This window comes from Castor canadensis, chromosome 3 (assembly GCF_047511655.1).
Source record: "Castor canadensis chromosome 3, mCasCan1.hap1v2, whole genome shotgun sequence".
NCBI classification, from domain to species: domain Eukaryota; kingdom Metazoa; phylum Chordata; class Mammalia; order Rodentia; family Castoridae; genus Castor; species Castor canadensis.
This window is the reverse complement of record NC_133388.1, coordinates 33508195-33534580: the sequence shown is the minus strand read 5'-3', so window position 1 is coordinate 33534580 and position 26386 is coordinate 33508195. Positions and strand designations below refer to the sequence as shown.

General features: G+C 36.1%; 1 protein-coding gene across 15 annotated transcripts in view; it reads right to left on the bottom strand.

The window, feature by feature from the left end:
* Positions 1 to 26386, bottom strand: part of Numb (NUMB endocytic adaptor protein) — a 137815-nt gene that overhangs the window by 35984 nt on the left and 75445 nt on the right. For all 15 annotated transcript variants that reach the window (XM_074067600.1, XM_074067595.1, XM_074067607.1 and 12 more), the window contains one exon: positions 4007 to 4081. In XM_074067600.1, coding sequence (XP_073923701.1) covers positions 4007 to 4081 — 75 coding nt within the window. The remainder of the gene's footprint in view (positions 1 to 4006; positions 4082 to 26386) is intronic.

The following is a 26386-nucleotide window of genomic DNA, read 5'->3' as shown; positions in this document are numbered from 1 at the left end:
AATGAAACTAGTCTAAAACCAAGACAGAGACGTAGAGACATTTAAGAGACAATGGGAAGAAATGGCCTTTAAAAATGAAGGGCATTTTGGATAAGACTGAAGCAAAATGACCAGAGGCCTAATATAATATTTATAAAATTTACTGATAAATGACAATATTGCTCACCCTATAACATATAGGCAACAAAAATAGGCAGTAGCCATTTCTGTCATTTGTCTTATAGATCTAAGTCTTTTTGTAAATTAGCAAAATCATTTCAAAAAGTAAATGAGTTGAAAATAGTTGCAACTAACTTTATCTACAGAAAGTATAAAAATTTAAAAACACCTATTTATGGTTTGAAGAGCATATTTTTAAAACTATCTTGTTAGGTGATGGTGTATTTTTCCATTTGAAAAACTTCCAAATGAAGTTACAGTAATTCTGAATTATAAAGGAGTATTTTGGGGGGGGGGAGCGAGCAAAAATCTACATACATACAACTATTTTTACAATGATCTTTCTTAATTCTCCACAAATTGAAAAAACACTAAAAACATAAAATTTTTAGTTTAAAGACCATTCACATGATAGGTTAAAAATGTATGTTTATTTAACTAGTACATCTGAGCTATATAATTCCTTGTATTTTAAAACTTTGACATTTAAACTGATTCTAAAGATATTTTATTTCATCTTTAATCATCTGTAGGCTTGTTTATCACTACAATTATTTCTACTTATTTGAAACTGTTACAGAGAGCTTTAGGATCTTTAGAAAAAAAAACCTCTAGATACATAATATTTGTCACAATATAATTATCTGGCACATCAGGTTATAGAACCTGAGTGGATGTTTGTTAGAAGAATGCTTGGTCAAGTTAAAAAAAAAAAGACACTTAGATATTTGTGCATAGTAAAAACATGAAAGGAAGACAAAAATGAATATATGTGAATTCATATGATTTGAGAAGAACAACATCCTGAAGACTTCCAAATTTTTGCAAGATTCTTAGTAAAGCACTAGAAAGGGTATTTATAGAAGGGTGAAGTTTCATTAAATGTAATATACAGGAAGTTTACCCCAATTACCCAAAAATTCAATCGATTTTTTAATACATGCTTGCCAGTGCAAAACTCTCTCTCTCTCTCTCTTTTTTTTTTCAGAAAATTTGAAACAATTATATATAACTGTTTCAAGTCTCCTGAACAGACTTTGACAATTTTCAAATAACTTCTTGATGAAAAGTTCAAGTGTTCAATTTTTCCTCCAAGTTCAAAAGCTTATGTCCAGAAAAGCAATCATCAACATATATAAAACTTCCTTGTAGTCAAAAAAGACCATACAGAAATAAGGATCTTTAAAGATACACAAAATGGTTCTTTAAACTTAAAATATTAAATATAAGGTATGATTATAATGATTATTATAAAATTCAATTTGACCACTATTGAGTACAGGACTGTTTTATGTATATTTATTCCAGAAATATATTTTTTAATAGCTATTATGTGCCAGACACTGTTCCAGACATAGGTATAAGTTTTAAAATGGTAATTTAGTTCCTATTTCTGGTGAATACAAAAACTCATTAAATTTTATCTAAATAGTCCCATGTCTCAAATAAACATGCTTATTATTAATAACCTACTAGGTTAAAAAAAAAAAAAAAACAAGAAAAAAATCCGGTCTTTTAAAAATTAGTTTAAAACTGGATGGTTAAATACTGGCTATTTCTGCTGAGTGCTGGTGGCTCATGCCTGTAATTCTAGCTGACTGGGAGGTTGAAGTACGGAGGATCTTGGTTCGAGGCAAGCCCGGGCAACTAGTCTTCGAGACCCCATCTCCAGAGTAAATTGGACTGGAGGTGTGGCTAAAGCAGTAGAGTGCCTGCTTTGCAAGCACAAAGCCCTGAGTTGAAATCCCAGTTCCACTAAAAAACAACAACAAAAAAATGGTTATTTCTGGAATTGCAGGAGATCCTGTTTTATATATGTATTTTCAAGTTCATTTGTACTTTGTGTAATAAATATATATTGCCTATATAATAAAGAGATGTTTTTCGATCCATCAACCTCTGGGTTATGGGCCCAGCACGCTTCTGCTGTGCCACTCTGCTTCTACATAAAGAGATGTTTTTAACTAAAAAAACTGAAGAACAAAATCTAGACAGATGAGCTGGGACACAGCTCAGTGGTACAGCGCTTGCTTGGCATGTGATGAGGCCTCTGGATTTGATCCCCAGCACAGCCAAAAATAAAAAATAACAATGAATAAAAAATAGTTAAGAGGACTGACTAGTTAAACAACTAGATGTAATTTCCCAATAAGTTCTGGACAAAATTAAGCCATCTTTAGTTTTTTCCTGAGAGAATGAATACGAAGCCATAATCTGAATTAAAAGATTTTTAAAAGGCTCATTCCATCGTGGCCTTTTAACCCTAAGTTTTATCAGTTGTAAGATTTTAATAACCTTATAGTTTATTTACAGTCTATAAAATATGCTTACTGATTTGCTTGTTTCCAGTCATTAGTAATATAGTGTTATGCAATATTCTTTAAGGTAGGGCAAGTTATTGAATTTTTTAAAAATGTTCTTAAACTCATCTTGTTTATTCTTCTATAGGAACTAAGAATTATTTTGCAAATGAAGAAACTCAAGTTTTATTTTTCTTTTAATTAGTTTTGGTGAAAATGGAAAATTAAATTATGTGAGTTTGTATCTAATTGAGACACGTTTAGATAACACAGCAAATATATGAAACTATAATTTCATGTACATGGATATAAATCCTCTCAATGTTGCTGAACTGAAGAGAACAGAAAAACTAGGAAGGGTGCCAATCATTTAAGAATTAAAATTTGAGGTAAAGATGTGTATGGGTATATAAGAATGTATGTGTACTTGTGTCTATATTGGGTGTTTGTTGTTTAGTTCTTTGTCTACATCAGTTATTTTTTTTCTCCTCTCCTTTCTGCAACAGATTTAGGCATTTTCTCTAAAATAGAATCTACCTTTGAGATGTTTTTAAATTTTATATATTTTATATTGAGGAACTATAGATAAGAGGCAATGTAATATAAGCTATACCAATAGGCAGAAAAGTTTTGGTTATTAAGCAAACTGAGAAAAAAAAAAGCATTCATTAGTAGTCAATCTATGTGGCAGCCTACCATACCAGAAAACCCAAAGCAACACATACTTAATGCTGTTTGGGGTAAGGGCATGCAGAAGTAATGCATAAAGCTTTCATAGCAAAGTGGGGAAAAGCCACGTATTGGAGAGAAGGAAGGTAGTAAAGTGGGCTTTAAGAGTCTATGGAACATTCCTCAGACCAATTGAAAGTATAAAATTAACACTTTAATCTGAATCTTTATTAATTGAGAACCCGTACTCTACTCTTACTAAATAAACAGGAATGTACTGCGATGTGTTTTATGACATAATAGGCAAAGGAAACATTATCCTGGAAAGGGGCTCTCTATTTTAAGTGTGCTGAAGTTTATGCGAAAGGTAATGGAAATATTGTTTATGTTAGAGAAGAAAACTGGGGTGTAGGAATCAAGGTAATAATGAGAAGTTCCCCCAGAAGTAAACCCTATCAGGAATCAATGCAGGTTATCTCTATTTTTTGAAAAAGTGTTTCTAACAGTAGATTTAAAAATCAATAATGTTTAACCCAGTTATCAGAGTTAGGTTAAGATGTTAATTGTAACAATCTTATCCTGGTTTTAGAATATTATTCTTCTGTCAAACTTCATACCACTTATTTTGTATGGGTTATAATAAGTCAAAAGTATATTTTGGATAATGTATGGCCTAAACTGAAGAGGCTGGACTTCATTCATAACATGTACCTCTGGATGGACAAATGAGATGTTCTTTTTCAGTTAGCCCACACCTTTTGCATCAGGAGATACACTGTTATCTACTGGATACTGGATCACTAAAATTTGCTAAGCACAGTCATGTAAGAAAATATTGTTAGCATATAGATCAACACTGGCAACCACAGAATACATACAGCTTTTAATCTTTTTACAGCATCTTCACAGATGTGCATGCCTCTCGACTCATCAACTTCTACATGGCCGAGGTACTGTAAAAAGAAGGGAAAAAGTTAGCATCATTGCTGTTTATTTGTTAATTTTTTTTTTTTTTGATGGGACTGGGGTTTGAACTCAGTGCCTCACACTTGCTGGGCAAGTGCCCTACCACTTGAGCCACACTCTACCAGCCCCACTGTTGTTTATTGAATAGTTACTAGATGGTAAGTATTAAGTGGTAGAAAACTGAAATTCCTGCACTCAAGAAATTCACAGCCACTGTAGAAAAGTTAATATAATTTTATATTTTACTTACCCTCAATGTCTTCATATGAATGAGATTTAGAATAATTATTTCAAAGAGTTATTACAGGGGAGTGAGTGAAAAAGTACATGGTAGTAACTAAATGTGCTCTGAATCTACTGGATATGAAGCATAATAGCCTATGTGAGACACAGTTAGTATATCTCTGCACTTAAAAAAAACCCTAAGTAAAAGTATACATACCAGGGGTGGGGGCAGGGGAGAGAAATGGCCCCAACAATGTATGTACATATGAATAAATGAATAAAGAAAAAAAACTGAAAAAAAAATCAGAACGCTTCAAAATATACTTGAAGTAATAGACATTATATATCATCTTAATATTAATTAAAACCTCTTCTTAGTTTTGTACCTTTTTAACTAAAATTCTCATCCTCCACTTTATTCAATCAATAAATATTCATTGAATAAGTGTAAAAAAAAGTATATGTACCTTACATGAAAAAGCAAAAGCAAAATGACACTTTTTCAAAGGTTAAAGACATCATACACTCCTGTTATGGGAAGCACATAAAAGCAGAGCAGATAACTAATAATTTTTAAGAAGGTGGTGCACCAAAGTTTAAGAGATGTGTAGAATTTAAAGAGGGAGAAATTGTAGGCTGAGAAACTATTACAAGCTGAGAGAAAGACATATAGTTATGCATAACAGGGCAACTATATATCAGCAAATATTCCTGTTGGCTGGGATGTGAAATATATGAGGTTTGGGGCTTTGAATGCTAACATCAGTCTGCATTTAACACTAGACACAATAGCTAATAAAGATTTTTTTTGCAAGGTAGTAATAAGATTCAAATTATATCTTGGTTTAGTACTGGTCCTGGATTAGAAAAGCAGAAGGGTTGGTGACACTATTACAAAGTTCTCTTTTAAAAGGAGATTCAGGGTTTGGGTCCAAGTAAGATGAAGTAGGCACAGTCCCTACACCCTGTTACTCGCACTGAATGAAACCATAAAATCTAGATAGAATGCATGGAGCAATATTTGAAGTTTCTGAAAAGTAAACAGCAGCAAATGAATCAGAGAAGAATACCAGAATCTTCTGAACTTCCAAGTTTACCTTTCTTCTCTCCCTACTTCTTTGGCACCTTTAGTCTACACTTAACACAACCAGATATTCAAAAGTGAGTGCTGGAGTACAAAGAGACTTCTGAGAAAAGGACTCTACACTTGATCATAGTCAAAAGGCTGAGAAGAAATGGGAAAAGCAATAGAGCTCTGTCTTGAGAACCAGGAATGGGAACTCCTCTACTCAGACAGAGTAAAGGAAGTCTAGTGGTGATGGTGGTGGTGGTAGCAGCAGCAATGTAAGTAGCAAAAGGAAGACCTAAAAGAACCGCTAATGGAGGGGAATCTTTCTCTGTTTAGTAAAACTGTGATTCCAGGAAGACGGAGTCTTCCTCTGTTACTTTTTTCCTTCTCTCTCTAAATCTCCCTCCATTTGATCTTAAATTCAGTGAAATTGTGAAAATATGGAATAGAGCAAAATAATCGGACAACCAGAGGACCAGAAAGGAGAGAGACAAGGAATAAGAAAATATTGAGGAAAACACAAAGAGAACTGACCTCATTAATTTATTAATGACTTTCTAGACTTACTCTGCAACTATACAGTAGGATCTGATTCTAACTGGCATATCAAAGACTTTCAGATCTCAACTAACGGGCAGACCATCTCCAAGTTCCCAAGCTGACCAATGGGTGGTATACACACAGGACAGATTTATAAAGGCTTTGAAAACTGGACAGATACAGGTTGAACAGCTCTAATCCAAAAATCTGAAATCTTCTAAATTCTGAACTTTTTGAGTGCAGATATGACATCTGAAATGGTAAAGTTTATACCTGGACTTATGTGCTTCAAAATACGGGTAGCCAAAAATATTGTATAAAACTGCCTTTAGGACATGGACGTAAGTTGGGCAACATAAATGAATTTTATCTTTAGACTTGAGTCCTATTCCCAGGATATTTCATTATGAATATGCAAATATTCCCAAATTAAAAAAAATCTATAATCTGAAAAACTCTTCTAATCTCAAGCATTTTGGATAAGGGATACTCAAGCTGTATCAGAATCACAGCCCACAGACACTGAGTTGAAACTTACCCACTTGAGACCTAACTAGGCTGAATGTCTGCTAAAATAAAAATACAAAGATTCTTGGGGATGGGAGTATAACTCACCATTAAAGAGCTTCCTTAACATGAACAAGGCTCTGAGTTTGCTCCCCAGCACGATAAAACAAAACAAACAAACAAAAAACTCCATAGGATTTAAATAAGGCCCAGAGTCTTTCAACACAATATCCAACATTACTTGGCATATGATAAATCATGAAATATTTAACTTACCTGGGGAGGGGGAAACAAACCATATATGCTAACACCAAGGTTATACAGAGGTAAGAATTATCCAACAAAGACTTTAAAGCAGTTATTATAAAAATGCTAAAAGAAACAATGATGAATAGTCTTGAAAGATATAAAACAGAAAATCTTAACAAAGAAGTAGAATATATATATGTATATTGCGGTTCAAAGCAGCCCAACCAAAAAGTTCATGACACCCCCACCTCAACCAATACAAAGCTGTGTGTTGTGGTATGTACCTGTCATCCTAGCTACATGAGAAGTGTAAATAGGATCATGGTTCAGGCCAGCCAGGGAATAAATGTGAAACCCTATTTGGAAAATGCCTAATGCAAAAACGGCTGAGAGGTGCAGCTCAAGTAGTGGAGCACCTGCCTGGCAAGTGCAAGTTCCTCAGTTCAAACCCCAGAACCTCCAATGAAAACAAAACAAACAAACAACAGCAACAACAAAAACCCAAACACTGGATATACTTAGCAGAAGAGTATAGATAACAGAAGGTTTACAGAATCTGTAAATTTGAAGGTAGATTACTGAAACTGAACTTATACTTAACATTATACCTAATGGTGAGAGACTAGATGCCTTGATCCTCAGATCTGAAACAAGGCAGGATTGTCCCTTACCACTCTTACAACACACCTGCATTTAAACTTCAAAGTAATTACTTGTATTTTGGGCTTGCAGCTCCTACATATACTCTGTAAATAAAAGACCAAAAGTAGTCTAGGAGTAAGCACAGAAAAAGGAAATAACATTTGCTGATTGCCTACAATGTGCCATCTGGATACTCTATATATTTATATTTTGTTTTACTGAATAACTACTCATAAAGGTATTTATGCTCACCTGAATTTAAAACTGAGGAAAGAAAATGAGGTTCAGCAACACTGAAACTTGCCCAAGATCACATACAAAGTCAGTAAAGAAGAATGGTTTATTATCATGACTCTGAATCTATGTCTTCTTAACCTCAATTCAAGAAAACTTTCAAGGAGGGTGCAAGATGGCAGAGTAGAAGCTTTATTCATGTGACTCCATGAATAAGAGAAGTCAGAGTAACAAAGGAGAGACTATATTCTAAAGAGAGAAAGAGAGGAAGAACATTGGGAATCATGAAAGAGGTAACAGAGAAGCTGAAAAAGCAAAGAGAAACAGAAAAGCTAAAGAGAGAGGAGAATGCAACTCACAGCTCCAACCTGGCTCTCTAGAGTGCTGGGAATGAGGCCTGGTGTCCTGAGCATGTAGGGAATGTTTCCTTTCAATTTTCATCATCATTATTGTTATTATTGCTGTTATTATTATTTGGTGGAACTGGGGTTTGAACTCAGGGTCTCATGCTTATTAGACAAGCTCTCTATCACCTGAGCCACACCTCTAGCCCTCAGGGGTGAGCTGCACATCCAGTCCAGTGGTAAGAAACTGCACCTCAAACCTGCCACTACGCAGGATTGCCTGAATGTTGAGATTATTTCAATTGACAGAATACAGGTGATTAAGTCTTCCAACCAAAGACTTGCCCTCCCAATGCAGGAACACAAGACATGAAAAGATGAGGCAATATGATTCTTCCAAAAGTCGACAATGCCACAATAATGTACTCTAAAGATAGTGAAGTAGATGAAATCTCCAAGAATTCAAAAGAATAAATATAAGAATGATTAATGAAATTAAAGAGGATATAAACAAATGAGTGAATTAAAACAAAATATAAATATACAGCTGAATGAAATGAGGAAGACAATGCAGGATATGTAAGAGGGATTCAATAAAGATACAGAAAACATGAAAATAAATCAAATTGAAATTTTGGAAATACAAAGTTCAAAAAGTCAAATAAAACTTGTTGAAAGCTTCATCAATAGAGAAGAAGACAGAATATCAGGGCTTAAAGACAAAGCAGATGAATTAGATAATGATAAGAAAAGAAAAATGTAAGAAATTATAAACAAAATATATAAGACCTCCAGGACACCATTAAAAGACCAAACCTAGCCTGGTACTGATGGCTCATGCCTCTAATCCTAGCCACTTGAGGCTGAGAGCAGGAGGATTATGGTTGGAGGCCAGCCCAGGCAGAGTTCATGAGACTCAATCTCCAAAATAGCCAGAGCAAAACAGACTGTGCGTGTGGCTCAAGAAGTAGAGTGTCACTGGGTACTGGTGGCTCACACCTGTAATCCTAGCTACTCAGGAGGCAGAGATCAAGAGGATCACATGTCGAAGCCAGCCCAGGCAAATAGTTCATCTCAAAAAATGCCCATCACAAAAAAGAGCTGGTGGAGTGGCTCAAATGGCAGAGTGCTTGCCTAGCAAGTGTGAGGCCCTAAGTTCAAACCCCAGTACCACCAAAAAAAAAAAAAAAAAAAAATACATTGCCTATTTTGCAAGCGGCAAGCCCTGAGTTCATACCCCAGTCCCACCAAAAGCAAACAAATGAAAAAAAAATTAAAAAAAAGGCCAAACCTATGAATCATGGGCACAGAAGGAAGAGGTATAAGCTGAAGGTATAGAAAACATATTCAATAAAATGATAGACAATTTCCCAAGCCATGGGAAAAAGATGGTCAACCAGGTTCAGGAGGCTTGAGAACATCAAACAGACAAGAACCTCTCACCATCATAATATAGTTAAAATATTAAATATATAGAACAGGAAAGAAGCTGCAAGAGAGAAAAGACAAGTCACATAAAAAGGCAGACTCATCAGAATAACAGCAGGTTTCTCATGAGAAACTCTAAAAGCTAGGAGGGCATGGAATGATGTATTTCAAATCCTCAAAGAGACAGAACACCTGCCTCACAAGTGCCAGGCCCTGAATTCAAACCCCAGAAACATTTAAAAAAAAAAAAACCCAAACAAACAAACAAAACCCCTCAAAGTAAATAACTGCCAACCTAGATTACTAGCAAAGCTGTCCTTCAATCCTTCATAACTGAGTAAGAAATAAAATCTTCCATGATACAAAAACTAAAGAAAATCATGACCACTAAGCCAGGTTTGCAAAAGATACTTAAAGGAATCCTACACACAAAAGAGGAAGATAAACACAACCATAAGCATACACGAAAGAATAAATCTCACTGGAAGAGGAGATAAGCAAATGAAGATTAGGAAAGAATCAAAGATCACAAAACAGTAAGATGACAGGAATTAGTCATACCTCTCAATAATAACTCATTGTTAATGGTCTCAACTCTCCAGTTAAAAGACACAGATTGGATTAAAAAACAAGACGTAGCTATTTGTTGCCTATGAGAAATGTACCTCACTGGCAAAACCAAATACAGGGTTAAACTGAAAGGATGGAAAAAGTTATTCCAAGAAAAAGGAATCCAAAAACAAATAGGAGTAGCCACACTTACATTTTCAAAGCAGACTTGAAACCAAAATTAGACAAGATACAGAAGGTCACTTCATATTGATAAAGAGGATATAACAATTGTAAATATATATATATATATATATATATATATATATACACACACACACACACACACACACACAGAAAGTTGGTGTACCCAATTTCATAAAACAAACACTAGTTGACACAAAAACACCGACAGACACCAACACTATAATAGCAGGTACTTTCAATACTCTGTTCTTACCAATATGTAGGTAATCCAAACAAACAAAAAAAATTAACAGAATTTTAGAATTGGACAACCCTATAGATAAACATGGACTTGCCAGACATCTACAGAATATTCTACCCAACAGCTCCAACATCTGCAAAATATACATTCTTCTTAGCAGCCTATGGAACTTTCTCCAAAGTAGATCCAAATACAAGAAAAATGAAATAACTTCTTATACATTTAACAGATTACAATAGAATAAAACTAGAAACCAATAGCAAGAAAAACTATAGAAAATATACAAACACATGGAGAGTGAACAATACACTTTTGAATGATCTGTGGATCATTGGAGACATAAAGCAGGAAATAAAAAAATTCTTAGAATCAAATGAAAATGAAAACACAACAACCAGAACCCATAAGATACCATGAAAGCAATTCTGAGAGGGAAGTTTATGTCTACATTAAAAAAAATCAGAAAGAGAGCTGGAGGTGTAGTTCAAGTGGTACTACACCTGCCTAGCAAGGGCAAGGCCGTGAGTTAAAACCCCAGTATTGCCAAAAAAGAATCCCAGAGAGACTTCAAATAAATAAGCTAATAATGTACTTCAAGGTCTTAGAAAAACAAGAATAAGCCAATTCCAAAATAAGTAGAAGAGAAGAAATAAAGATTAGAACTGAAATTAATGAAATGAAAACTAAAATAATACAAAGGATCAATGAAATAAAGAGTTGATTCTTTCAAAAGATATATAAGATTGGTCACTGGCCAAATTTACCCAAAGAAAGAGAAGATACAAATTAATATAATTAGAGATAAAAAAGGTAACATTTCATAGATATCAGTGAAACCTAGATAATCATTAGGAAATTTTTCAAAAATATATACTCTTACTAATTTGGAAAATCTAGAAGTGGATAAATTTTTAGATACCTATATGATCTACCAAAATTGAACCAAAAAAATCATGGTACTGGCACAAAAAGAGATACAAAGACAAATGGAATGGATGACCCAGAAATAAGGCCAAGCAGGTACTGGGGCATCAAAAACATGCAGCAGAAAAAAGACAGCCTCTTTAACAAGTGGTACTGGGAAAACTGATATCCACATGTAGAAGAATGAAAGTAGACCCAAACTTTCAGTCTGTACAAAAATCAACTCAAAATGGATCGAAAACCTTAATGTAAGACCTGAAACTTTGAAACTACTAGAGGAAAACATAGGTGAAAACACTTCAAGATACTGATATAAGCAAGGGCTTCTGAAGAAGACTCCAGTAACTCAGCAAAAGCAGAGCTTGACAGATGGGATTGCATCAAATTTAAAAAGTTTCTGTGCAGGAAAAAAAATCACCAGAGTGAAGAGGTAGCTTACAAAGTGGGAGAAAACCTTTGCCAGGTATTCATCTGATAAGGGATTAATATCTAGAATATACAAAGAACAAAAAATTAAATACGAAAAGAATAATTCAATCACTAAATGAACAAATGAACAGTTCTCAAAAGAAGTACAAATGGCCAATAAATACATTAAAAAAAGTTCAACATCTTTAGCCATCATGGAAATGCAAATCAAATCTACATTGAGATTCCACCTCACCCCAGTCAAAATGGTTATCATTAAGAAAACAACAATAAATGCTAGCAAGGACTGAGGGGAAAGGAATTCTATTTACTGATGGTGGGACTAGACTATAAATTAGTCTAGCCACTACAGAAATAAGTATGGAGCTTCCTCAAAAAGTTAAAAATGAACTTCCATATGATCTAACTATATGACCTATGAGTATATACCCCAAAGATTCAAAGTCAGCCTACTATAAAGATATCTGTATTCCTAAGTTTACTATGACATTATTTACAATTATGGAATCAGCCTATGTGCACATCAATGGATGAACAGATAAAGAAAATATATGTATACAATGAAGTTTTGTTCAGCCATTAAGAAGAATGAAATTATGTTGTTTGCTGGAAAATAGATGGAACTAGAGATCACCATGTTAGATGAAATAAGCTAGTCCCACAGAGATGAGCATCGCATGTTTTTTCTCTCGTTATGGAAGCTAGGAGGACACAAAACAAAACAAAATGACCAAGGTCATGAAAGCAAACAGGACACTATTGAGGAGGTGAAAGGGGAAGTGGTAAGGGAGAGGGAGAAGGAAAGGATAAAAAAAGAGTAATAGAGGAAGGTGAATATAATCAAAGTGTATTATATGCATGAATGGAAATGTCATGATAAAACTCCTTACTCCGTACAAATATACACTAATTAAAAAATAAAAATAAAAATAACCCCCTCTCCCTTAAAGAAAGAAAACTTCCCCTAGCTGCTCCTTTCTATTACAAAGAAATAAAAAGCAAAGCAAAACAAAAACAAGTTCCTTTTGCCATATTTGTTTTCTACAATTTTGTAAAAACAAAAGCCATTTCATTTGGCAAATTCTCCTGTTTTGGGATGAAACTGTCAGTAACCAGTGAGCCTCTCTGAAAATAGTGAAAAGTAAAATGTTTATCATTAATCTGATTCCTTTTGAATTTCCACTTTGAAAAGAATTATTAATATGAGACTAACTAGGAGGCAAAATGACATTCTGGAATATGGTACTATCAAACTTCATAATTACCAAAAAAATTTTTTAAATAATTAAAGTTGATAAGAGTTTTGTAATTTTCTTGTAAGACTGGTTCTTGGAGACCAGTCTAGTTCATACACATATTTTGTACAGAGTAGATTTATTCACTTCTTAAACATAGGAAAATTCACTCTTTTTGGCCTAGAGTTCTATGAGACTTGATAAATGTATGGAGTGGTATAATTGTCACAATGAAGACAGAGAACAGTTCAGTCACCTCAAAAAAATTCCCTCATGCTATGCATTTGTAGGAAACTGTTTCTCCTACCTTTTGCCTCTGGTAATTATAATTACCAGTTTGTTGTCTGTTCCTCTAATTTTGCCTTCTAAAGAATGTCACATAAAGAAAACCATATAGTATGAGACTTCTGGCTTACTTCAACAGCATAACAAATTTGAGTCATCTAAGTTGATGAGTGTACCAGTTTGCTCTGTTTTATAGCATGTATGTATCACTGTATTTATCCAATCATCAGCTGAGGGACACCTTAGTTATTTCTAGTCTTGGTGACAAATAAAGTCTTAGGTTTTCACATGAACACTAGGAACATATTGCTAGGTCACATGGTAATTGTATGTCTTACTTTATAAGAAACTGCTGCACTCTTTCCCAAAGTCTGTATCATTTTACATTCCACATTTTACTTCACATTCTTCTAACCAGAGTATAGTGGTATCTCTTGCTGTTTTAGTTTGCATATCCCTAATGACTAACAATATTGATCATCTGTTTATGCATTTATTCACATCTCATTTGATCAAGAACGTATTTAAATTTTTTATTTTTAAAATTAGGGGTTTTTTTCCTTTTTTTTTTTTTTTTGTTTTTTTGTTTTTTTGGGGGTTTTGAGGTAGGTTCTCACATTGTAGCCCAGGTTAGTTTTCAACTAGGGATCTTTCTGTCTCTACTCCAAAGTGATGGGATTACAGACATGCACCATCATACTTGGCTTTCCTGCTATTTTTCTTCCCCCTGTGGGACTGGGGTTTGAATTCAGGACTTTGTACTTGCAAAGAAGGTGTTCTACTGCTTGGGCCACACTTCACTCCATTTTTCTCTGGTTATTTTGGAGATTGGGGGGCGTCTCTCAAACTATTAGCTAGGATTACTGGCTCCCAGTAAATCTTTAGATTTTTACAAATTCCTTGATTTGGTCATCCATAGTATTAACTTGTTCTAGCTTTGTGTCATCTTTTTTTTCTTTTTTCTTTTTGATGGCACTGGAGATTAAATTCAGGGCTCACACTTGCTAGGTGCTCTTACAGTTTGAGCCACTCTGCCAGCCCACTGTTAGGTTTTCAACATTCTTTGGATTTATTGATTTAATGGCTCTGTAAAAGGAAACCAAAGTAATTTAGGTGACATGTTTCTACTGTATTTAAGTAAATTCCTGATCATCAATTCTTTTGTTTGTTAGTACACATAACTAACAGATTATATATATACACACACTCACACACATATATATATGTTGCTACTTTAGACTATATAATCTACAAATTCTAAATAAGTCAAAACCAAATGTATACAGAAACAAAATTTAAATATCCAGCATAGTGGTAACACCAGTTAATAGCTTTCACACTGCAAAGCATAATATCAGAATATAGTATCAACTTTAAATTTAAACATGGAAATATATTTTTTTCTGGTTCTGGAGTTTGGATTCAGGCCTCATGCTTGCTCAGCAAGAGCTCTACCACTTGAGCCAAGCTCAGAAATAATTTTTAAAGAAACTTCAGGTTCATAATATTGATGAGGAAAAAGCACCTTGTTATTACTGACTAGCTTATTTTTCTCCAGATTACAAAGCAACATGATAAGCAAAACAATGCTCCCTCCCACCCTCAACAAAGAGTACATATCCCAGTCTTCAGAATCTGTGACTATGTTTTATCACAAATCCATTTGGATATTTGATTAAATTAAGGATTTGGAGGTTACTGTGAATCCTCAGGGTGAGTTCAGTGTAATCACAATGGTCCATCCAAGTGAAAGAAGGTGGCAGGAGAGTTAGAGTCAGAGAAAGAAGTGTTATTATGAAGGCAGAAATCAGGGTGCTGGTATTGTAGGCTTTGAAGAAGAAAGAGGCCACAAGCTAAGAAAAGCAGGTATCTTCTAGAAGCTGGAAAAAACTAGCAAATATTCTTTCCTGGAGCATCCAGAAGGAATGCAGCCTTGCTGCCAACTTTATTTTTTACCCACTGAAACCCATTATGACTTCTAACCTTCAGCACTCTAAGATAATAAATGCATAGTGCTGAAAACAGCTAAGTTTATGGTAATTTGTCATAGCAGCAATAGGAGGATATGTTCCAAGACCCCAAGCAGATGCTTGAAATCAAGGACAGTAATGAACTCCCTATTATTTTTTCCTATACATGTATACCTATAATAAGATTTAATTTATAAATTGGACACAGTAAGGAATTAAAATAACTATAATAAAATATAACAATTATAACAATATAACATAACAAAAGTTACATAAATGTGGTCTTTCTCTGTCTCAAAATATCTTACTACTTATTGTCATCATCTTTCTTATGATGATGTGAGATGATACAATGAAGTGAGGTGAATGGTGTAGGCATTGTGACACAGCATTGGACTACTATGTAAGGATTAGTTAAACACAAAGGGCAAATGGATAAAGGAATGATTCACCTTCTAGGCAGAAAGAAGTAGGACTGCATGGGATTTCATGACTCAGAATGGCATGCAATTTAAAACTTATTAAGTATTTATTTCTGGAATTGCCCATTTAATATTTTAGGAGGGTGGTTGGCTGCAGGTTTGTAACTGGAACTGCAGAAAGCGAAACTGTGGATGAGGAGGGGCTATTATACTCACTGTGTGCTGGGTACTGCTCTAAACTCCTTGTATATTACCTCATTTATTCTCAAACTGCCAGTGGTTATTGCTATTTTCTTCATTTTAGAAGATGAAGAAGTTAGAGCACAGAAAAATTGAGTGCTTTGCCCAAGACCACAAAACAAGGAGCTTCAAATCAGCTGTCAGGCTCCTACCCATTTTCTATCCTGCTTCTACTTAACTGGCAAATAATTAAGAACAACAAAGTTTCTGAACAAGGAAATATAATTACAAAGAAAATATAAATGGTTGGCTATACACTCCAGCACTTGGGAGGCTAAGGTTGGAGAATTATTTGAGCCCAGGAGTTTGAGCCCAGCCTGGGCAACACAGTGAGACTTCATCTCAAAAAAAAAAAAAAAATAGATGAAGCAGGCTCCATTTTTAATATGATAAAGTCTGAAGGTCGTGAGGTAAATCAGATTATCAGTTAGAAAAACTTATATTTATCAAGAACTTACAAATTGCTGGATACTATGCTAGATGTTTTACATATATCAACTCATTTAATGCCTCAAACAACACTACTGAGATAGTTAAGTAATTTTCCCAAGCAAAACTTGGCAAAAGTCAGGGTCAGTGCATATTAGTTAAAGGTAAAAGCTACGGGAAGTTCAAAGAGAGTAGCCAAAAACTTCTAAAATCCCATTTTTGCTCAAAGTCTACAATTTACTGAGCACTCACTGTCAGACACTCTGCATCTATTTTCTTACGTAGTCCTCACAGAATACCTGGGAAGCAGGTGCAAGTAATATCCTCATTTTGAAAATAAGGACAAAAAGGCATAGAAAGTTTAAGTAACTTGTCCTAAATCAGTCAGCCAGTGAAATCTCAAACCCAAGCAGCCTGACTCAGAACATTATACTGCAGACCCCTGGCATCTGCAGGAGTATGTTTTTAAGGAGGCTGCTGTTGAGGTAAAGCCACAAATGCTCAGGATGCAGGATCTAGTGTTATACACAGATGCTTGATTCATTTTTCCCATATTGTCATCCAATGTCTTCAAAAGACATGCTGCTTTCAACAAATCTCAAATTTTTACTTTTCACTTCAATTAAGCACACTAACATTTACCTTGCTTTTTGGGCACCATTTGCATTTTGGGAGGCAGATTTTCACAAAAGTAAGGGTAAAGAAACACTCAGCAGGCCATATGACGACTTAGAGCCAGCTGATGATAAGATGTGACTAAGAGCTTCTCTGCATCAACTGAGCTGCATAATGCATATGGGAATTTAAAATTGTTGTTTTTGAAACGTGTTTTGATTTTTTTTAATTTATTTTTTAGCTGTGCTTAGTTAAAACCACGTGTACCAGGGCCGCCAAAAAACCCCTAATACCACGTGTAATAAATGTGTGAAGAAGGTGGGCTTACAATAATGCTCACCTATTGAAGTTTTCATCTTTATTCACTACCTTTCTTCCCAACACTGAATAGACATAAAACCAATGCTGTAAAACCAATTTAGGAAATATTTAGAAACAAAATACTTAAAGATCATAAAGATTGTACTTGGGAGGCTGAGACTGGGAGGATCATGGTTTGAAGCCAGCCCAGGAGGATAAGAGTTTGCAAGACCCCATTTCAAAAAAAAAAACATCAGAAATTAAAGTCAAAGAATTACAAGTTATAATTTGATTAAATGTTATAAAAACAATAAGAATTCTAATTAAATATAATTCTAAACTGAAAGAATATAATCTATTTAGGGCAAAAGTGAATAATATGAAATCTAAGAAGATATAAATACATATATATATCTGAAAGAGAATGTATATGTATATATACATATATATATCTCATTGTAATAAATTCTGGCTACAAATTCCATTTTCTAAATGCTACTTTCTATCAAGATCCAGTTAGTTCCATTCACTGGTCTTACAAATGAGGAAAAGTGGTAAAGAAATGCTTCTCAAACTAATATCACTGAAGGTATTTATGGATATTCAGCACAAATAAAGGTTCTCGAATTTCAGGGAATTTTTAAATGACATCAAGAGAGTATATAATGATGTTTCATATGAAAGGAGAGGATACTGACCATTTTTCATCAATATTTGGCTCGATAATGGGCAGCTTTCATATTTACTCATTATCTTTATCTCTTCTTTCCTACTAAATTAGAAAACTCAAAATTAACTTTAAATTATAGGCTGCCAAATGTCAAGTGTTTGGAGGCTTGGAGACTCTGTCAACTAGTTCTGGATGTTTGGGCTGAACTAACACTTAGAAATAATAGCAGGCCTTATTACTAAAAACTATTTTTCACCATTCAGACAGGCATCACAGCGATGGATGTATTATACCAAATTCCGGAAAGTTGTATATTTTCAGCTTAGAAGATAGTAATGAATACATTTAAAAATCATTCTGAGGTTGGGTTCAGATCTAAAAAGTATTTTTCAGAGCCTGGCACATGGTACATACCTGTAATCCCAGCTACTCAGGAGACATATGTTAAGAGAATCTCTGAGACCAGCCTGGGCAAAAAGTGTGAAACCCTATCTGAAAAATAACTAAAACAAAAAAGGCAGGGGGTATGGCTCAAGTTGTAGAACACTTGCTGAGCCAGTACAAGGCTCTGTGTTCAAAGCCCAGTTCCACATGCATACAAAAAATACTTCTTCATATTCTTTGACATTTGGCTATTTTTATTTGGGGCGGGTGGAGGGGGGAGAGGGAAGTTTGGAGATTGAATTTAGGCCTTTGCATTTGCAAAGCAGGCACTCCTTTTTGCTTTTAGTTATTTTTTAGATAGGGTCTCCCATCTTTGTTTTGTTTTTTTTTTTTTTTGCCCTGGGCCCGCCTCAGAGTATGATCTTCTCACTAATGCCTCCTTAGCTGGGATTGTAAGCACAGATCATCGTGCCCAGCTTGTTTCTTAAGATGGGATCTCACTTTTTGTCCTGGCTGGCCTCGAACTGGGATACTCTTGATCTCTACCCTCTAACTAGGATTATAGATATGTGCCACTACTCCTGGTGACATTTGGCTACTTTTTAAAAAGCATAGGGCTGGTGGAGTGGCTCAAGTGGTAAAGTGCCTACATAGCAAGCATGAAGCCCTCAGTTCAAACCCCAATGCTGCCAAAAAAATAAATAAACAAAAAGCCTAATAAAATATTCTAAATTTCCTTTCCAGTAAGTAAAGAAAATCAAGTATTGGGAAAAATAGAATCTCAGCTATTGAGCTATATGCACTACAGTTCTGACATTTAAAAAAATTCTGACATCTCATCCTTGGCCCTTGTATATACTGTCAAGTTTAAAAGTGTGTTTGTTGCCGGGTGCTGGCGGTCCATGCCTATAATCCTGCTACTCAAGAGGCAGAGATCAGGAGGATTAAGGTTCAAAACCCTATGTCAAAAAAAGGGCTGAAGGAGTGGCTCAAGTGGCAGAGTGCCTGCCTAGCAAGCATGAGGCCATGTTCAAACTCCAGTACCACCAAAAAAAAAAAAAAAAAAAAGTGTTTGTTATTTTGTTTTTTACCTACTCAATATCCTTGATCATTGACTTTGAAAGCTAAATAGATATATTTTAAAATCACATTATCCAGGTCTTTCTATTTTTAATTATTCATTTATTCACATGTGCATACACTGTTTGGGTCATTTCTCCCCCTTGTCCCCCTCCCCCACAGGTCTTTCTATTTTGGCACCACAACATGCCCTTTGGATCATTATAATTTAAGAATTCACTTTAATATCTGCTTTGGTATGATTGCTTCCACAAGTTTTTCTTTCACAGAATTTTTCTAGTTAGTCCCCTATGTTTATTCTTTGACATAAACTTTGTAATAATTTGTTCAGCTCTCATTTAAAAAAAATTGGGACTTTATGACTGTCCTAAATTCACTAGTTAATTTGAGAAAAACTGGGCTGGAGGTATGGCTCCAATAGTAGAGCACCTGCTTAGCAAGCACAAGGCCCTGAGTTCAAACTTAGTACTGGAGGAAAAATTTTAAAAAAAAGAAAGAGGGAGGGAAAGAAGGAAGAGGAGAAGAAACTGGTATAATTGACAGTGTTTGCCTTAGTCAGCTTTTCACTGCTATAATAAATATATGAGGCAATCAACTTATAAAAAGAAAAGGTTTATTTTGTCTGTTTTGGAAGTTTCAGTCTGTGATTGGTTGGCTCTATTGTTTTGGGGCTTGTGTCAGGACAATACAGCACAGTGAGAAAGTATAGTGGAGCAAAACCTTTTACCTCACAGCCAGTGAGCAGAAGTGAGGAAGATAAAGGGGCTGAGGTCCCACTCTCCCCTTTAGGGGCAGGGACCTAAAGACCTCCCACTAGGCACTCCCACAAGGTTCCCCTAGGCACCCTGAAGGTTCAACCATGTCCCAACAGTGCCATGCTAGGGAGCAAGCCTTTGCCACATGGACCTTTGGGAGACACTTAAGATCCAAACTATACCATACTGTCCCTGGCCCCCAAAGGTTCATGTCCATCTGTCAATGCCAAAGTCACTCCACTCATCCTCAAGGGATTCCAAAATCTTAATTGTTCCAACATTGTTAAAAGTCCAACTGCAAAATCTCTTAGGAGACTCAAGACAACTTCAGATGTGAGCTCATGTAAAAATAAAAAAGAAGTTACATACCTCTAAGACACAATGTGGGACAGGCACAGAGTATACAAAAGGGAAGAATGAGGTAACAGAAAGGAGAGACAGGACCAAAGACTGAAAGCCAGCATGACCAATATTTAGTTCTAATGCTTCATGTTTAGCATCCAGGATGCTGTGTTGGGATGTGGGCTCCCATCCTGTGGCATTATTGGTTGCAGGCTCCATAGCCACTCTGATAGGCTGGCTTTGCATGCTGCCTGCGGCTTCCCTTGGCAGGCGTTCCACATTGCTAGCAGCTCTAACTTTCTGGGGTCTCCAGGGCAGCTTCAACTATCACAGCTGTGCACGCTGTCATCTGGGGCTGCATGCAGGGACCCTGACCCTCCCACACACTGTCTGGCCTTCCAGGTTTTCCTTTTAAGTTTCAGTGGAAGCCTCCATGACCACATAACCTTTGCAAGCTTGCAAGATCAGCAATCGTGAATGAAGACAAGGTTTGGTAGCAGCATGAGCAATGCCTAGGCTCAGTCACATTCAGCCTCTGATGCCTTGCCAGTTGAACATGGGAATAATTCCTGAAGCTATGTTCTTAAAAGATTCTGTCCTAGAATGCCTTGGAAACAAATATCCATTTCTTACTCTCAGAGCCTGTGAAGATTGCAGCCTGCAGCAGATTTCTCAGATGCCCCACAGGCATCTTTGCTATTGTCCTGAGACAGAGCACTTGGCTTCTTTTAATTGGTGCGAATCTCTACTCTCTCCTTGGCCCCACCAATACAGATGCTGCTGCTCCTTTTCTTGCCAAGTTGAAAATTTGTCAAAATTTTCTGCTCTTCTTTTTGTTTCCAATTCTCATGTAAATTTGGCTAAAATCAGAAAGTAATACCCATGCTACTGAGTGCTTTGCTACCTTGAAATTTCCTCCATCAGATAAACTAGTTCATCACTTTTAAGCTTGGCCTCCCACAATGTAGCAGGGCATGGGCAAAATGCAGCAAAGTCTTTGCAACAGTTAACACGCATGTTCGCTAGCCCATTTCCATCTGAAACCTCATTGGCCTGGCCTTTGCTGTCTGCATTTATAAGCGTATTCATATCTTTTGAGACCTCACTAGAATTGCTCATTAAGCTCCCCTTATGGCACCATAGGCTTTTTATATTCTGGTCCTCCAAACTTTTCCAAACTCCACCTGGTAAACAATTCCAAAGGCTCTTTCACATTGTCAGGAATATCCTTATGGTGAAGATCCCACTTAGTGGTACCAATTTTCTGTTGGTATCACTGTTTCAGCTTTCCATTACTATGATAATCAACTTAAATAGATAAAAGACTTATTTTGATTCATGACTTTAGACTTCCAGCCCATGACTGGTTAGCCCTGTTGCTTTTGGGTCTGTGGCAAGACTGGGTGTATGGCAGAGCAAAACCATTCACCTACCTCGGGCATGGGAACAAAAGAGAGGAGAGCAGGGGGCTGGAGCAGGACAACCTTCATTGACCTGAAGACCTCCCAGTAGTTCCCACTTTTTAGAGCCCAGCACCTATGATAGTGCCTCCCCGAGGAGCAAGCAGTTACCACATGGACCTGTGGAGAACACTTAATATCCAAACTATAGCAGCATTAGAATACTGAGTCACTTCACTTAATACCTCTTGCCACGTGTTTTATGTCTCTCGGTTACATTTAATGGTAGCCTTCAAATGCATAGTTGTACATTTCATTATATATTACTAAGAACTTAAGCATTTTATAATTTTTATTGTTACTACATATCCTCATCTCTCCCTCTACTTAGCCTCTGGCAAGCACTGACCTTTTTATTGTCCCTATAGTTTTGCTTTATCCAGAATATGCAGCATTTTAAATTGACTTCATAACTTAGAAACATGCATTTTATTCCTCCATGTCTTTCATGTCTTGATAGTTCCTTTCTTTTCAGTACTAAATAATAACCCATTGCTTGGATGTAGCATAGTTCATTTATTCACCTACTGAAAGACATCTGAATTGCTTCAAAGCCTGGCAATTACCTATAAATATTCATGTACAGGTTTTTATGGATGAAAGTTTCCCAACTCATTTGGGTTGAGCATGACTGCTGGATATAGTCTAGCCAGAGCATGTTTAGTTTTGTAAGAAACTGCCAAATGCCTTTCAAAAGTTGTTTTTTTTTGTTTTGATCCATTTTTGCCATGTATGAAGTTTTGTTTGTTTTGTTGAGGTACTGGGGTTTGAACTCAGGCTTTCATGCCTGCTAGTCAGGCACTCTACCACTTGAGCCAATCCTCCAGCCCCTGCCAAATGCCTTTCAAAATGGTTGTACAATATTGCATTCCCATAAGCAAGGAATGAAAATTCCCAATGCTTCACATCTTTGCCAGCATTCAGTGGTGTTGGTCTTTGGGATTTTAGAGGTCTAATGGGTGTATAAACCATTATATTTTTATTTGTGCAAAATTTGTCTTTTTCTTTCTTTTCTGTTTGCTTTAAAGATGTTCTTAGTCAGGTGTGGTGGCTGACACCTATAATCCAAGCTATTTAGGAAGCAGAGATCAGAATTGTGATTGGAGGCCAGCCTAGGCAAAAGGTTAGCAAGACCCCATCTCAACCAATAATCTGGGTGTGGTAGTGTGCACCTTAAAACCCAGCTATGTGGGAGGCATAGATAGGAGGGTCAAAGTCTGGGGGTGTGTCTCAAGTGGTACAGCATGTGCCTAGCAACCATGAAGCTCTGAGTTCAAACCCAGTAGCACCTTATATGTATAATGTACTTTATACATTTTTTCCTAGTCTTTGGTATTCTGCAACTTCATGCATGTGTCTGAGTAACCCACTAATTCCTGCTACTATAATTCATGTATCTCTCATACAATTTATTGACTTGAAATCTGTAATACTTATCAGTATATTATATGATTAACTATAAAAATTCTATGAAATATATGTGGCAGAAAATTTACCATTATAACAATTTTTTTCTGGCTTTTTGAGACAGGGTCTTGCTATGTACCTTAGTCTGGTCTTGAGCTCAATATGTACCCCAGGCTGGCCTTGAACTCAAAATCTTCCTGCCTCAGCTTCTCGAGTGCTAGGATTATAGGTGTGTACCAATAAGCCTGGCACATTATAACAATTTTTTTTTGATGGCACTGGGGAGTGAACTCAGGGCCTTGCATTTGCCAGGTGGGAACACTACCACTTGAGCCATAGCAACAGACTTTTTTACTTTAATTTTTTTCAGGTAGGTCTCATGATTTTTGCCTGGGAAGCTCCTAGACCTCGATCATCATGCAGTAGCATGTGATCCCATATGGCTGGTAGAGGCAGCACAGGTGCAAACTACCATGATCAGCTTATCAGCTGAGATGGTAACTCGCTTTTTGCCCAGGCTGGCCTTAAACTGCAATCCTCCTGAATTTCACTTCTTATCTGGCTTATAACAAGTTTTTTTTTTTATACCATACTGAGACTTGAACTCAAGGCCTACACCTTGAGCCACTCCAACAGCCCTTTTTTGTGATGGATTTTTTTTAGATAGGGTCTCATGAAATATTTGCCTGGGCTAGCTTTGAACCACAATTCTTCTGAACTCTGCCTCCTGAGTATGTAGGATTACGGGCATGAGCCATGGGCACCTGGCTATAACAATTTTTAAGTATACAATTCAGTGGGGTTAATTATATTCACAATGATGTACTACTATAAATTACTACTTATTTTCTAAACTTTTTAAAATCATCTGAAACACGAACTCTGTAACTATCAAGCAATTACTTCTCCCCTCCCCTAGCTCCTGGTAACTTCTAATCTACTACTTCATGTGTTTATGAATTTGCCTATCCCAGATATTTCATATAAGTGAAAATATTTGTCCTTTTGTGTCTGGCTTATTTCACTCAGCATAATATTTTTTTAATTGTTTTATTATTCATATGTGCATACAAGGCTTGGGTCATTTCTCCCCCCTGCCCCCACCCCCTTCTTACCACCCACTCCGCCCGCCCCCTTTCCCTCTCACCCACTTAATACCCAGCAGAAACTATTTTGTCCTTATCTCTAATTTTGTTGAAGAGAGAGTAGAAGCAATAATAGGAAGGAACAAGTGTTTTTGCTGGTTGAGATAAGGATAGCTATACAGGGAGTTGACTCACATTAATTTCCTGTGCGTGTGTGTTACCTTCTAGGTTAATTCTTTTTGATCTAACCCTTTCTCCAGTTCCTGGTCCCCTTTTCCTATTGGCCTAAGTTGCTTTTAAGGTATCTGTTTAGTTTCTCTGCGTTAAGGGCAACAAATGATAGCTAATTTTTTAGGTGTCTTACCTATCCTCACCCCTCCCTTGTGTGCTCTCGCTTTTATCATGTGCTCAAAATCCAATCCCCTTGTTGTGTTTGCCCTTGATCTAATGTCCACATATGAGAGAGAACATGCGATTTTTGGTCTTTTGGGCCAGGCTAACCTCACTCAGAATGATGTTCTCCAGTTCTATCCATTTACCAGCGAATGATAACATTTCGTTCTTCTTCATGGCTGCATAAAATTCCATTGTGTATAGATACCACATTTTCTTAATCCATTCATCAGTGGTGGGGCATCTTGGCTGTTTCCATAACTTGGCTATTGTGAATAGTGCCGCAGTAAATATGGGTGTGCAGATACCTCTGGAGTAACCTGTGTCACAGTCATTTGGGTATATCCCCAAGAGTGGTATTGCTGGATCAAATGGTAGATCAATGTTTAGCCTTTTAAGTAGCCTCCAAATTTTTTTCCAGAGTGGTTGTACTAGTTTACATTTCTACCAACAGTGTAAGAGGGTTCCTTTTTCCCCGCATCCTTGCCAACACCTGTTGGTGGTGGTGTTGCTAATGATGGCTATTCTAACTGGGGTGAGGCGGTTTTAATTTGCATTTCCTTTATTGCTAGAGATGGTGAGCATTTTCTCATGTGCTTTTTGGCCATTTGAATTTCTTCTTTTGAGAAAGTTCTGTTTAGTTCACTTGCCCATTTCTTTATTGGTTCATTAGTTTTGGGAGAATTTAGTTTTTTAAGTTCCCTATATATTCTGGTTATCAGTCCTTTGACTGATGCGTACCTGGCAAATATTTTCTCCCACTCTATGGGTGTTCTCTTCAGTTTAGAGACCATTTCTTTTGATGAACAGAAGCTTTTTAGTTTTATGAGGTCCCATTTATCTATGTTATCTCTTAGTTGCTGTGCTGCTGGGGTTTCGTTGACAAAGTTCTTACCTATACCCACTAACTCCAGAGTAGTTCCTACTCTTTCCTGTATCAACTTTAGAGTTTGTGGTCTGATATTAAGATCCTTGATCCATTTTGAGTTAATATTGGTATAAGGTGATATACATGGATCTAGGTTCAGTTTTTTGCAGACTGCTAACCAGTTTTCCCAGCAGTTTTTGTTGAAGAGGCTGCTATTTCTCCATCGTATATTTTTAGCTCCTTTGTCAAAGACGAGTTGGTTATAGTTGTGTGGCTTCATATCTGGGTCCTCTATTCTGTTCCACTGGTCTTCATGTCTGTTTTTGTGCCAGTACCATGCTGTTTTTATTGTTATTGCTTTGTAATATAGTTTGAAGTCAGGTATTGTGATACCTCCAGCATTGCTCTTTTGACTGAGTATTGCCTTGGCTATTCGTGGCCTCTTGTGTTTCCATATAAATTTAATGGTAGATTTTTCAATCTCTTTAATAAATGTCATTGGAATTTTGACGGGAATTGCATTGAACATGTAGATTACTTTTGGGAGTATACACATTTTTACTATGTTCATTCTACCAATCCATGAGCATGGGAGATCTCTCCACTTTCTATAGTCTTCCTCAATCTCTTTCTTCAGAAGTTTATAGTTTTCCTTGTAGAGGTCATTCACATCTTTTGTTAGGTTTACACCTAGGTATTTGATTTTTTTTGAGGCTACTGTAAATGGAATTGTTTTCATATATTCTTTTTCAGTTTGCTCATTG